The sequence below is a fragment of the Myotis daubentonii genome, chromosome 7 (assembly GCF_963259705.1).
Source record: "Myotis daubentonii chromosome 7, mMyoDau2.1, whole genome shotgun sequence".
Classification (NCBI taxonomy): Eukaryota; Metazoa; Chordata; class Mammalia; order Chiroptera; family Vespertilionidae; genus Myotis; species Myotis daubentonii.
Window position 1 is genome coordinate 13894530 of NC_081846.1, and position 13510 is coordinate 13908039.

General features: G+C 43.0%; 1 protein-coding gene across 1 annotated transcript in view; it reads right to left on the reverse strand.

The window, feature by feature from the left end:
- The window catches only part of DYTN (dystrotelin), a 47512-nt gene that overhangs the window by 26307 nt on the left and 7695 nt on the right, over window positions 1-13510 (reverse strand). The window contains exons 3-7 of the mRNA XM_059702459.1: window positions 11814-12012; window positions 9400-9485; window positions 8589-8689; window positions 5596-5667; window positions 5166-5329 (exon numbers count right to left, since the gene is read on the reverse strand). Of these exons, the coding sequence (XP_059558442.1) occupies window positions 5166-5329; window positions 5596-5667; window positions 8589-8689; window positions 9400-9485; window positions 11814-12012 (622 nt within the window). The remainder of the gene's footprint in view (window positions 1-5165; window positions 5330-5595; window positions 5668-8588; window positions 8690-9399; window positions 9486-11813; window positions 12013-13510) is intronic.

The following is a 13510-nucleotide window of genomic DNA, read 5'->3' on the forward strand; positions in this document are numbered from 1 at the left end:
AGATTCTCACCAGGCAAGTTAAGTACCATGTGATTATGTGTCGGTGAGAGGCATGGAAAATAAGTGTGATGGGGGGAGGGAGGGGGACGTTCCTGTGAGCTGGTATGGTATGAAAAAGTGAGACATGCCATGCCATGCAGGGAAGCCTGGGTTGGACATGAAGGTGGGGGAAATCCCAGAGAGGAATCAGAGGAGGAGTAAGGTAATAGGAGCTGGTGTGAAGAAGGGTTTGGAGCAAGTCAAGTTGGTCAGACCTGCTGACCATTCTGAAGAGCGGAGGAATGAAAACTTGGAACGCCCCTGGGGCCAACGGCAGAAGGTCTTGGAAGTCTGACCGAAGTCATTTAAGGCAGAGCCGGAGAATGCAAGTGCCGCGAGACCAACCCTCACTGTCCTTGTTCACTGTTGTACCCAGTGCTGGTCCCACGGTAAGATATTAATAGTGTTGAATGGCTACAATAATAGCTAACATTTTTGAGCACTTACGATGCAGCAGGCAGGGTTCATGTGTTGCCACGGTTAGTGCTGGAGGCTAAGAACAGTAGTTAGCATAATGAATGCGAGAAGTTTGTCAGAAGGCTGATGGACATTTTCAGCAGGGCTGAAAATCTGCATATTATTGTCTGCTGCTGAACAGCTGTAGGCATTTCCCCTAACCCAGTGGTCGGCAAACTGTGGCTCACGAGCCACATGCGGCTCTTTGGCCCCTTGAGTGTGGCTCTTCCTCAAAATACCGACTTCTGTGCATGGGCCACGAAGTTTCAATCGCACTGTACATGCGCGCCCGCACGTGGTATTTTGTGGAAGGGCCACACTCAAGAGGCCAAAGAGTCGCATGTGGCTCGAGAGCTGCAGTTTGCCAACCACTGCCCTAACCTGATAATCTTTTCCTGTTTAGCAAGTTTTACCTTTGATATGCCTGTTTGCATTCCTAAAGGGCCAATGTGTTTCCCAGTAAATAAAAAGCTGTGGGTCAGGAGATTTGGGGAGCCACCCCACTAGAGGGTGAAGCCTCTGCCTGATTCCCCCAAATGACTTCCAAATTTATATTTCTTGTCTAGTCTCTATTCATTTATGCGCAGCCCTTCTCCAGATTCCTGAACCCTTGCTGCGAAAAGACTGTGACAGGTTAGTCCCCTGGAAGTTCTTTAAGGTAACATGTTCTTCTTCTTATTTTACAGATGAAGAAACTGAATGAGAGAGAGTCCCACAGCTCAGACAGCTACACAACCACATGGTAAGTTGTAGAAGCAGGCTTGGAGCCCAGGGATACCATCTGACCAGAGAGCCAGCTATTTGAGCCACTATCATAGACCACCAAGGCAGGAGGCTTGAGTTTGACTTCACAGGCACCAGTACCAGTGACCTGGAAGTGGAAATGCAAATCCCGTTTTGGAGGATACCTGGTCCATGGGAAGTTTTCAATAAACTGAAGTCCAATGAAGTTAAATGAATCACTGTTTCTTCACCGGGAAAATGGACTGATAAACCCTTCCTTCTCAGCATTGCAAAGTTTTTACAAACGTGAATAACTGGGAAGACTTTTCACATGAAATGTATAATAATAGCGTATTTTAAGAAGATAATTTATAAGCCATTTGCTCTGGCTGCTTTATCCAGTATTACATATGGTTGTGGTTGACTCATCTAGGACGGTATGCTGACCCTGACCTTGCATTAGTTCCTCTAGGCTCTGAAACCACCGGCGGGTTTGTGAGAAAGGGTGTAATGTAGATAATGAGATTGGTCTGTCATTAATGCCTTTACCAACCGAGAACCAAGTTTCCCCCCAATCCCATCTCAACCTTCAATGGCTATTACCGAGCATAAATGGAACACGTCCTGCTAAAACATAACACTTGGCTTAGGAACAACCTTGAGTCTGTACTTTTTCTTACTTTAGAAGGTCAAGTCTTTGCCCTCTTCCTGCTACCTCCAGATCTGAGAACACTCCTCTAAAATGGATTTATTAAGCTCACTAAAATGAAAAGCCTTGAGGCTACTGTTGGAGTTTATGAGAGCCCAAAACACAGGATTAAGGTCAGGATTGTAATGCATTGGAGCCATTTCTAATAGATTCAGAAGGTTACAGCTAAAAGAGGCCAATGACATCATTTGACCCACCCCTCCTTGTTTTCCTTACAAAGAACTTAGGCTCAGAGAGGATACAGGCCTTGCCCAGCTCACCCAGCTGTCTCATAATCTGAGAACTGTGCATGGCCTTGGATGTCTAGGAGGAAAGATGGTTCACATAGATGCTCTTCTAAGACAAAGCTTAGCCTCCTGAATAGATAGGGACATAATCTAAAACTTAAAGTGTGGTCCTGCTTGCCCTCTGCCACTGCTAGTTTTGTTGTTGTTGTTGTTTTAATAATATATATATTTTTTTATTTTAGAGAAGAAGGGAGAGGGAGAGGGAGATAGAAACATCAATGATGAGAGAATCATTGATCGCCTGCCTCTTGCATGCCCAACACTGGGGATGGAGCCCACAACCCAGGCATGTGCCCTGACCAGGAATTGATTGAATCGTGACCTCCTGGTTCATAGGTCCATGCTCAACGACTGAGCTACCTCAGCTGGGCTGCCACTGCTTGCTTTTGAGTGACCTTAGCAAGTCATTCAAAGTCTTTTATAAAATAGGAATAATAATATCTGCTATATGTCACAAATAATGATTTTGAAGAAAAAAAATTCAATAGAAAAGTTGTGTTTGATATAATTGCAAAGTGAATTTTGTACCTGGCCCAGTGCAGGACACATAGTAACTGCTTAATCAATACTTGTTTATTGGTTAAATGATTATACTACCTAGATAACATGGTAAATAATATTCATGTTCCTCTACTATCCACTATAAAAAGAGCATCTTTCTCATTGTGGTGTGGAGATTTCTTTGGTTTGGCTCCCTTGGTTTTCAACAGCCTTGTTCATTTATATGTTTTATTGTTTAAAGTTCAGTTATTTGCAGAATTTTTCATGAGTGGAATCTCACTGTGTCCTCAGAATTCTTTTTAAACCCATTTTATTTTCTCAGCAAAATTAAAACCTGATTTGCAGCTTTTTAGCGGGCCCAGCAGACCTATTTTCTATCTGTGGGGAGCATGTTTAAGGTCTAGGGCTCATTAAAACCTGGGAGCACGGGGGAGAAGAGAAACAGTGAGCAGGAGCCAGGCCCTGCATCCTGCCCCTTTGACTTGCTTTTAGTCCAGAAACAGCCTCCTTGGAATGTGCCCACTGGGCATGCAGATTCTTCTGAAAACAATTAAAGCTCAAGAAGAGGGTCCTTTGTTTGTTTTCCGTCCCCTTACCTGCCTAATGGATTTCAGGTAGAAAACCTGCTTGGGGAAGGGAACCTTAGCGTATATGAATTAAACATGGCGGAAGGGGGAATTCAAGCAAGTCAGTTTGTTAGATTCCCCTGTGTGTCCCATTGTTTCTGGGTGGCCAAGCATTTGTTTTCCAGTTTGCTCTTTCTCGTCTGCCTGTGAGCTGCCCACTTTCCCCTTTAGATCTCAGACCCCTGCCTCCCTCTCCTTGGACCAGCATGGCATGTAAGTCTCAGCTGCCCCCTGTGTCTTTGGGTCTCATATTCTTATGGAATCCCTATAAAAACATATGAAATAGATTTGGTCATTTTGTCCTGTTAATCTGCCTCATGTTAATTTGATTAGTAGTCCAGCCAGAAGAACTTAGAAACGTAGAAGAAAAAGTATTTTTTCTGCTCCCGTAGCTCCCTGGTTGTCCCAGTTCGTCAGTCCCTCCACATCTGCAGCCTCTACACCTGTGTTAACTCATCACGAGAATGGCGTCCCCGTGCCTGGCTTACACCTGTTGGTTTCATTCTCCACCCCCCCACCCCAAGTCTTTAAAAATATTTCGAATTTTCCTTCCTTATTGCTTTATTTATGGGAGGCCTATAACACCCTTCCCCTAAGATGGGATTTTGGCTGTCATTCCTAAAGATCTGTCTTTCCTACCTGCAAACCTAGCTTTTAAATACACCCTTTCCTCTAGGCCAGTGGTTCTCAACCTTCCTAATGCTGCAACCCTTTAATACAGTTCCTCATGTTGCGGTGACACCCAACCATAAAATTATTTTCGTTGCTACTTCATAACTGTAATTTTGCTACTGTTATGAATCATAATGTAAATATCTGATATGCAGGATGTATTTTCATTGTTACAAATTGAACATAATTAAAGCATAGTGATTAATCACAAAAACAATATGTAGTTATATATGTATTTTCCGATGGTCTTAGGCGACCCCTGTGAAAGGGTCGTTCGACCCCCAAAGGGGTCTCGACCCACAGGTTGAGAACCGCTGCTCTAGGCAGAGAGATATCTGGAGTGAGTCCAAGGTGTGTTCTCCGTTCTCTACACAGGGGGGCAGCATAGCATCATGATTGAAAGCAAGGGTTCCGCATTCACACTGCCAGGCTCTGCCACTTGCTAACCCTGTGAACCTGAGCAAGTTATTTAGCTTCTCGGCAAATCAGAGATAATAACACCATCTTCCAGAGAGAGTTATAACAAATTGTAAATGAAATAATCCACATGAACCACACCATCTATAGTTTTTGAAACACTTAATAAAGGCAAAAATTATTGTTGATATTATTGACGGCTCCAAAGTATTTTAAATAATTTTTTTTTTTTGTAACAAAGGACAAAAAAATTTTTCCCTTAGAGCAGTGGTCGGCAAACTCATTAGTCAACAGAGCCAAATATCAGCAGTATGATTGAAATTTCTTTTGAGAGCCAAATTTTTTAAACTTAAACTATATAGGTAGGTACATTGTTATTAACTTAATAGGGTACTCCTAAGGCTTAGGAAGAGCCACACTCAAGGGGCCAAAGAGCTGCATGAGGCTTGCGAGCCGCAGTTTGCCGACCACGGCCTTAGGGGAATAAAAATGTGTATGGTCAGAGTCTATATCAATGGAAGAATTTAATATTCCATTAATTACAGAAGATAACATACTTAATATCAACCAGGATCCCTCATGCGGGAAATATTGACTCCCCCAAATCAACCGAGTTTCAGATGTGTCAGAAGAAACCACAAGAGAATCTGGAGAGACACAGCTCCAGCTCCGGACTGATTTGGAGAATGACTTGGATCTGACATTATTCCGTGTGTGACTGATGAGCGACTGTACCTCAGTCCTGTGATTGGGAAGTTCCTGCAGATTCCACACCGAGCAGGGTGCGTGGCCATCTCAGTGGCTGACAACCGGTAGCAGGTCGGGAGCCACAGGAGGATGGGAGGCTCAGACTGCAACCAAGAGAGGAATTTCTCCTCTTTGATCGCTGGGCTCAGCACCTGAAAAACAAGGGCACACTTTGATGTGCTTTTAGAAGTGACTTTGGTCTCCATTTAATATAGATTAAATGTATATTCTCCTCGTCTCTTCTGGCTCTGTTTCCGTGAGCTCTGCTGTCAAAGTTCATTGCGTGAAAAGTCACAGGCAAGTCTACCTGCTCCATTTGGTGGCCTGGGGTGCTGTGCGGAGTAATAGTTCTGTAATGTAAATTGGTCAGCAAGCGGTATCTGTCCCCCACTCCCAGGGACATGTGCATGGCACTCACCCCCTGGAAGCAGCTGCGCGTAGCACTTTCCACCGAGCACAGAGAGCGGCTCTCACCCACGATAGTTGGGATCTGCAAGAGGCAAGAAACCCCATATGAGCTGTTAGAACATGGAGAATTCTGTGCACACTGACGTCGGCATGCCTGCTGGGTGGTGCTCACAGCCACGGAGTCACAAGAATTGGGTGTCAGAGATTGGATGAACTGTCCCCATCCAAGCAAACAAGAAATGTATGGGGTTTGTGCAATGCGTGAAGAGAGACAACAGATGGACAAGTGGGAAGAAGTGGAGCTGGGAGGAGGGAGGAGAGCGAGAAGAAAGTCTGGCCATTGGGGCAATAGAGGGCCAGCTTCCATTGTTTCTTAGGATCCCAGTCAAATTATTTTAACCCTTTTTTTGCCTTTGTTTACCTATGAATTACATATAACGATATTGTATTAAAATTCAGAGTAGTTTTTTAAAAAACCTTTTCAAACACTTCCATATCATCTCATTTTAACAATGCCAAGTTCTGGGGTAGGGCACTAATCATTATTCTTGTTTAAAGCAAGGGCTGATTGAGATTTGATATTTTGCTCAAGGTTAAGCAGAGCAAGGAATAGCTACAGAATTGAGATCTCTCTCCAAGACTCCTTACTCTGTTGAAGGGTTCACACCAAGCTTTGTCACACTCCAGCCTTATGGGTATTCCAATGGCTCAGGCTACACGCACTCCGTGGTTTCCATCTTTCAATCACATTCACCATAACGAGTTTAGCTAAGGGACTAAGAACCCCTTGTGACTGCCAAGATGGCCAGGGACTTGGATCTGACATTATCTATATGCACATTTACGTTGACTTGTCACCTCTATTATGCCTATTTGGTCGGGGGTCCTAATTTTGGGTCTGACGTCTTCTACAGCACAGGCTGTCAGCAGGCACTGCCTGCAAACTCAGAAGTAATTTCGAAGACCACCCTGCTGAGTCCATCAACTCGAATAAACATTCTTCTAATCAGGAAAGTGGCACTTAGAACCACTTTGCTGACAATTAGCCAGGCAGAAGTCAACAAACATTTGTGCAATCGTGACAAGATGGCTTGTACTTTAAATGGATAATAACCCCGTTCCCAGCTGAACATGAGTAACTACTCCCTATGTTCTTTAGCCTTTGTCTGAAAAAACAACTCATCACCCAACCCGTGAATGCTGGGGAACTAACTGGACTACTAGTTTGGACATTGTCCTTGAGCTCTGGGAAAGGGGGTTGGTTAACCTGATTTGTGAAATAAAGGAAGTGTCTCGGATGGGACTGACCTGCCAGTTCTGTGATTCTGACACCAGTCAAAAGAAAATTCACTTCGGCACTGGGTTTTAACCAAATTGTTGCCTTAAGCGTGTGCACAAAGATTATGTGGATGAATTGCCCATCCACGAGACTCATTTCTTGCAGGTGTTCGGTGGAAGAATTGAACATGACTAGATGACATGCTGGCACAGGCAGAACGCCACTTGAAATGAGCATTTGAATTCTTGGGAGAGGGATGTGATTCACAGAGTGGGGCCTGGAATTTTACAGGGGACTCCATCCCTGAGTTCTTAATGGAACTCAATGGGATGATAATTTGCTATGCAAATTTCCGCCTTCCTCACAGCTTTCTCAGGAGCATAATAATGTGCTGGGGGGAGACAGCTCTGTGGGAGCTGCCATTTCAGCAGCTCATTGACCTTAGATGAGGCTGAAACCAGGGCAGATGTTTATGGCCTGATGGACAGGGTGTTAGCCTGAGGCCGGCTATAGTAGTCAGGAGGCAAGCACAGGATTTCTACAGGACAAGGAAAATGGCCCTTAGTTCATCTTCTTCCCTCACATCCACCTCCACATGCCAGGCTTACACGTCTGATTGCGTAAATGAATTAACAAATGTTCCCACTCTCCCTGGCTCCCCACTAGCTTGAGTCCTGAGAAGTGAGGCTTGCTGAAGCAGTAGCTCCCTGGGACATGCCCAGGAGTCAGCAGAAAACTGGCGATGAGATCAATGTGCTGCCACAACCACCAGAACAGCCCTGCAATAACTACGTCTGATATTTTAACCTTATTAATGTATTAAAAATGAGTACTCTTTTAAGAAATATGAACATCTTACACACTGGAATTTTCAGAATAAATTAAACATTATTACGATCAATAAGAACATAAAATATTAATATTAAGAGGTATTTTTGGATAAGTAATTTTGGATAGGTTTTTCCTAACCATATTCTCTGTCCTAGAGTTCAATAACCTTCCTGCATACCTACTCCCCACTCCCATCATGACTATCCCCAGTTCAGAATCCCTGGTCCTGAAGGGTAGCAGAATATATCACTCAAAATATACCTATTTGGCATATAAGTTATTTGAGCTAAAGGCTACTGAGAACCAATCATTGCAGGGAAAGCTCTAAAAATAAGGCACAAATTTTCCTTTTGTAAATAAAATGTACATTTATAAAGGAAACTTCCATGTGCCAAAGGTATCTCCTTCTCCCTACCAGGAAGAGAACTCTTAACAACACTTATTGGAGAAGGAACAGGCTAAACCTGAATAACAAACCTTGTTCACGGAACTTTTCATGGTCACCTTCTCATAACTTGCCTCCCCCACTCAGAAGTGCAGAACCTTTTTTCATTGTTTAGCTTAAGGTGGTGTGATGCTAAGGTTGGGCTTTATCCTACAGACAAGAATGGCCAATGAAGAATTTTAGGCATGAGGGTGACATATGCATTTTGGAAGAGTCACTGGCGGTCATGTGGAGGCAGAGTGGGAGAGAGGAGAGGCTTGAGTTGGGGAAATGAGTTAGGAAGTGACTGCAGTAGATCAGACCTATACTCAGACGGTAGCAGTGGCTGTGGGGGGAGGAGTTGCATGAAGACTTCTCTTAATGTGAACTGGACACTAAAAATCAGATTCTTTAATAATGTGGCTAACATCTGGAACAAATTTAAAATTATTAAATATCAGAGATTTACCTGCTGTAGATCTGTTAGTAGGTTTCTCAAAGTCCTTCGGGTCATACGTGCCCCGGAATCATAACCTCCCCTTTTGTTTTCTGCATAGAGCTGAAAAAGAGCTAGATACACAAGGGAGAAAAGATCTTTACATTAAACTCATGCAATGTGTCTTTGAAGAGTATGTGCTTTGAATTCTAAACAGTGTATTTGTGGGTATGAAGGAGGAAAAATGAAAATTTCTCTTCTTGATTCTTTGCTTTCTATTTTGAAGGCTTCTAAGCTAGATAATTTGATAACTGCTGAAAACCCAATTCGCATTTCAACCCCTTGATAATCCAGCACATCGATGTTGAAGACTAGGAGGTGGGTAAACAGCAATGTGAGGAGCGTTCCAGCCTTGCAGCGGTTCTCAACCTGTGGGTCGCGACCCCTGAAAATACATCCTGCATATCAGATATTTACATTACGATTCATAACAGTAGCAAAATTACAGTTATGAAGTAGCAACGAAAATTAATTAATGTTTGGGGGTCACCACAACATGAGGAACTGTATTAAAGGGTCGCGGCCTTAGGAAGGTTGAGAACCACTGCCTTAGAGGAATAATAACCACTGGTGTCAATTATCCCTACACAAATGAATACCCAGGGTAACCAAGTTATGAATAAGTAGAAAGCACAGATCAACATCTTGAAAAATTCCAAGTTGGGCTGAGTATATGCCCAACAAGAGCCACGTGGCCAGGATATAGGAGCAGGTGAGGAAAATAATGTGTTGGAGATTTGGAGGCTATTGAATTTCAGACACTCAAAACTCCTGTGGGTCTTACCTCTGTATTTTGTAAGAGGGCTGTCCCCTGAGAGGGCAATCAGGGCAGCGGCTGCAGGTGTAAGCTTGAGAAAGCCGGTTCCTGTGCTGCAGGGCAACAAATCGCAGAGACAAGAATGGGAAAGGCAGGGTGATTCTTGGTGAAGTGGCTTATAAAAAATGTAACTATTAACGGACGTTTCTGACGTGGTGTTACAAGTTCAAGTCTTTCATTGTCTGCTTTCTTATATTTAGAATTTGACAAGATTAATAATTGAATTAAAATATTTCATCATTCATTCATGTGCTCAGCTAATATTTGCTGGGTGCCCCCTCTCTGCTAAGCACTGTGCTAGGCACAGGTGATCCAGGACTTCTTCCTGTCTCCACAGAGCAGGTAGTTTCGCTTCCTTAGGCTTCACATATCTGGAAACCAAACAGCAGAGACAAGGGCCAAAGGCAGGCAAAAGGAGCAAACATTTATGTATATAAAAACCCACCAGGTCGCAGGCCCTCACTTAGAGCCTAATTATCCTTTGCCACTGGCTTGGCCCCTATCACACCTACAAAACAATGTGTTAAAAGCAGGAAGAGTGTTAGGGGCAGGCACTGATATCAGAAATGGCAATCAAAGCTTAATGTTTAAGGAGACTGCAATCATGAAGAAGTAACTTGAGAACAGTTTATATGTCATTTGTACAATTAAAAAATAAATAATAAACTAGAATGGGAAACACTGTAAAAAATTTGCCAGATGGTTACCTGTGCTTGCCTCTGTGAGGTAGGCTTTTGGGTGATATTTCTTCTTTATTCTTTTCTGCTCTTTCCAAGTGTATTATATTCACTACAATTTTTTTACTATGTTTTTATTGATTTTTAGAGAGGGAGGAAGGGAGAGGGATAGAGATAGAAACATGGATGAGAGAGAAACATCATCGATTGGCTGCATGCCCCCTACTGGGGATGGAGCCCCTAACCCAGCCATGCGCATTGACTGGGAATCTAACGGGTGACCCATTGGTTCCTGGGTCAATGCTTAACCACTGAGTCACGCTGGCTGGGCTCACTATGAATTTTTAGAAGTCCATTCTGAAAGATGAGGCTTTCTGGGAAAAAACAGAAAGTTCTTTTCTTGATTCTCTGCTTTCTATTTTGAAGGCTTCCTAAACTAGACAATTGGATAACTACTGAAAACACTATTCGAATTTCAACCCTTTGATAATTCAGCATAAAGTAAACAGAATGAAGTGAGACAACGAATGGTAGGCTCCAGAGCCAGGGAGACACCCAGAGAAACACACATCTCCGCGCGCACACACACACACACACACACACACACACGCATGCACCCACCACTGACTCCAGGGCATGCATACTCAAGCCTTTGGCATGGTCTAAACTGGTGTATAAGTGCAATGAACTGAATGTTCACGTCCCCTCCCCAATTTCATAGGTGGAAATCCTAATCCCCAATGTGGTGGAATTTGGAGGTAGGACTTTGAGAGATGATGAGACCACAAGGAGAGAGCCGTTATGAGAGGGATTAATGCTCTTAGAAAAGAAATCTCCGAGCACCCCCGGACACTTTTGCAATGTGAGGGCACAGGGAGTAGATGGCCCTCTCTGAACCAGGAAGCAGGTCCTCACAGACACTGGCTGGCACCTTGACCTGGACATCCCAGCCTCCAGAACGGTGAGACATAAACTGTTGTTTTAAGCCACCCAGCCTATGGTATTTTTGTTGTATTATCCCAAACGGAGTAAGACAATAGGTTAGCCATCCATACACAGGTTATTCAAACTTGCTCCACTTAAGAAAAAAAACAAAATTAATAATTGGTTACAAAAAAATATGCAAGGAAATAAGCTCTAGGGCAGCAGTTCTCAACCTGTGGGTCGCGACACCTTTGGGGGGTCGAACGGCCCTTTCACAGGGGTCGCCTAAGATCATCGGAAAACACATATATAATTACATATTGTTTTGGTGATTAATCACTATGCTTTAATTATGTTCAATTTGTAACAATGAAATTGGGGTCACCACAACATGAGGAACTGTATTAAAGGGTCTCGGCATTAGGAAGGTTGAGAACCACTGCTCTAGGGACTCAAAAGAAAAGTGTACATTTTCGCATGCATACGTGTACAATGGCCCTAGCAGAGGGTGTGCATGGTCTCTAGAGCAGAAGTGAGTTTTTATGAGAGAAAGTAAGGTGGATTTTTCCCCTTTTTGCAATCCAAGGGTCACTTATGTTGGTAAAGCTGATAAACGTGTCTTCTTCGTTGCCCTCCTGAGTGAGTAATACACGTGTGGGAAACAAAGAAGCCATCTTATACATCAAACCATAAGCAAACATTAGACAGCGCCAAATAGTCGATGACCAGTGGCAACCAAACCCTGCCCTTGAGCTCACAGTGTGCCCTCTGCACCCTCACCTGTCGTACATGGCCATGAGAAGGCTCAGAGTGAGTTCCGCAGCCCCGGGGTGCACCTGCCCCGGCTTCTCCCTGGCTCTCTGGAACAGCTCCTGGAGGGCCTGGAAAAGATGCTGCACAGAGAGAGGGCTCTCTCTCGCTTCCCAGAAACTCGGACATAGTAGGACGTGCTGAATCTGGGAACTGCCAATCAAATCCACTGTAGAAAGCAAATGGAGAGTTGAGTCTGATTTTCTGATGGGAACAAAAGGCTTCAAGTAAGGCAAATGTCACCTGGTGTTTAATTAAGACTTCTTTTTTATGGTAGGCATTTCCTTGAAAGAAAATTAGATATGACCATTATTTGGATGCGTATCTCTTGTGCATAATTCAGGCATTACTCTTCTGACAGCCAATCTGACTGTGGAAAAGTGCATCTGTTAGGAAAGCACCGTTATAACATTATTTCCTGTGTAACCTTTAGGATGGTACTTTATAGAATGAAGTTGGGGGAAGAAAAAGTCACAAATTCGAAAAAAAAAAAATTTCCAATGAATTTAGGACCCTCTAGTGAAAGGTTGGGGAAAACATTACTGTATTCTTTAAGTTGATTAAGCAAATTAGCTTTTCATGTTCAAATATTGTTCTTTCTTTCTACAGCCTAGCTTTAGAATAATAGTGTGTCAAAATGCAATTGTCTTGATTAAAAACCCAGTGATATTTATATAAGAGCAGTTGATGAATTTAAATAATTTTATTGATTGATTGATTTTTGAGAGAGAGACCACAGTTTGTTGTACCACTTATTCATGCATTCATTGGGATTGAACCCGAAACCTTGACATATCCAGTCGACGTTCTAACCAGTTTATACTGGGCCAGTAGAGGTTATACTGGGTCTAGGCTGAGCAGTTGTTGAATTTAATATCAGACTCTTAGGTTCCACCTTTGCCAAAGTAATATTTTTTATTATTATTTTTAAAAATATATTTTATTCATTTTTTACAGAGTGGAAGGGAGAGGGATAGAGAGTTAGCAACATCGATGAGAGAGAAACATCAATTAGCTGCCTCCTGCACACCCCTTACTGGGGATGTGCCCGCAACCAAGGTACATGTCCTTGACCAGAATCGAACCTGGGACCCTTGAGTCCGCAGGCCAACGCTCTATCCACTGAGCCAAACCGGTTAGGGCAATATTTATTATTTTTTATCTTGTTTCCATTAGTATTATTATCTGAGGAAGGCACTAAATAAAACCAAAGTTGCTTATAAAAAAATAATGGGTTATTTCCTGTATATTTTTATCACCTCTTAAACATTTTACGAGGCAATGAATATAAGGATGAATGAAATAGAACTAACCCTATGGCTTCTTACAGATGGAGGGTGACAGACAAAATTAATAAACACCCAATTGTATCATCGGAGAGATGTGGATGTTGGTGGTACCAAGAGCTGCTGGCACTTAAACTGCCTCAGCCTGTGAAATGATAAAACCCTGTGCTTTTCTCTGCTTCATAAATCAATCTCGCAGATAAGAAATCTAGCAAGTATAATAAAATATTTTTATTTGTTCTCTGGTGCTGCTTTTAAGGGCAGAGTCTAAAGAAGTGAGGAGTAGGTTCCAGGATGTAACTTTAATAAAACCCTGGCTGCAGGCTGCCAAACCTTTTATCGTTACTCAATCGCAAAGCCTATCGCCTCGGCCCGGCGTGC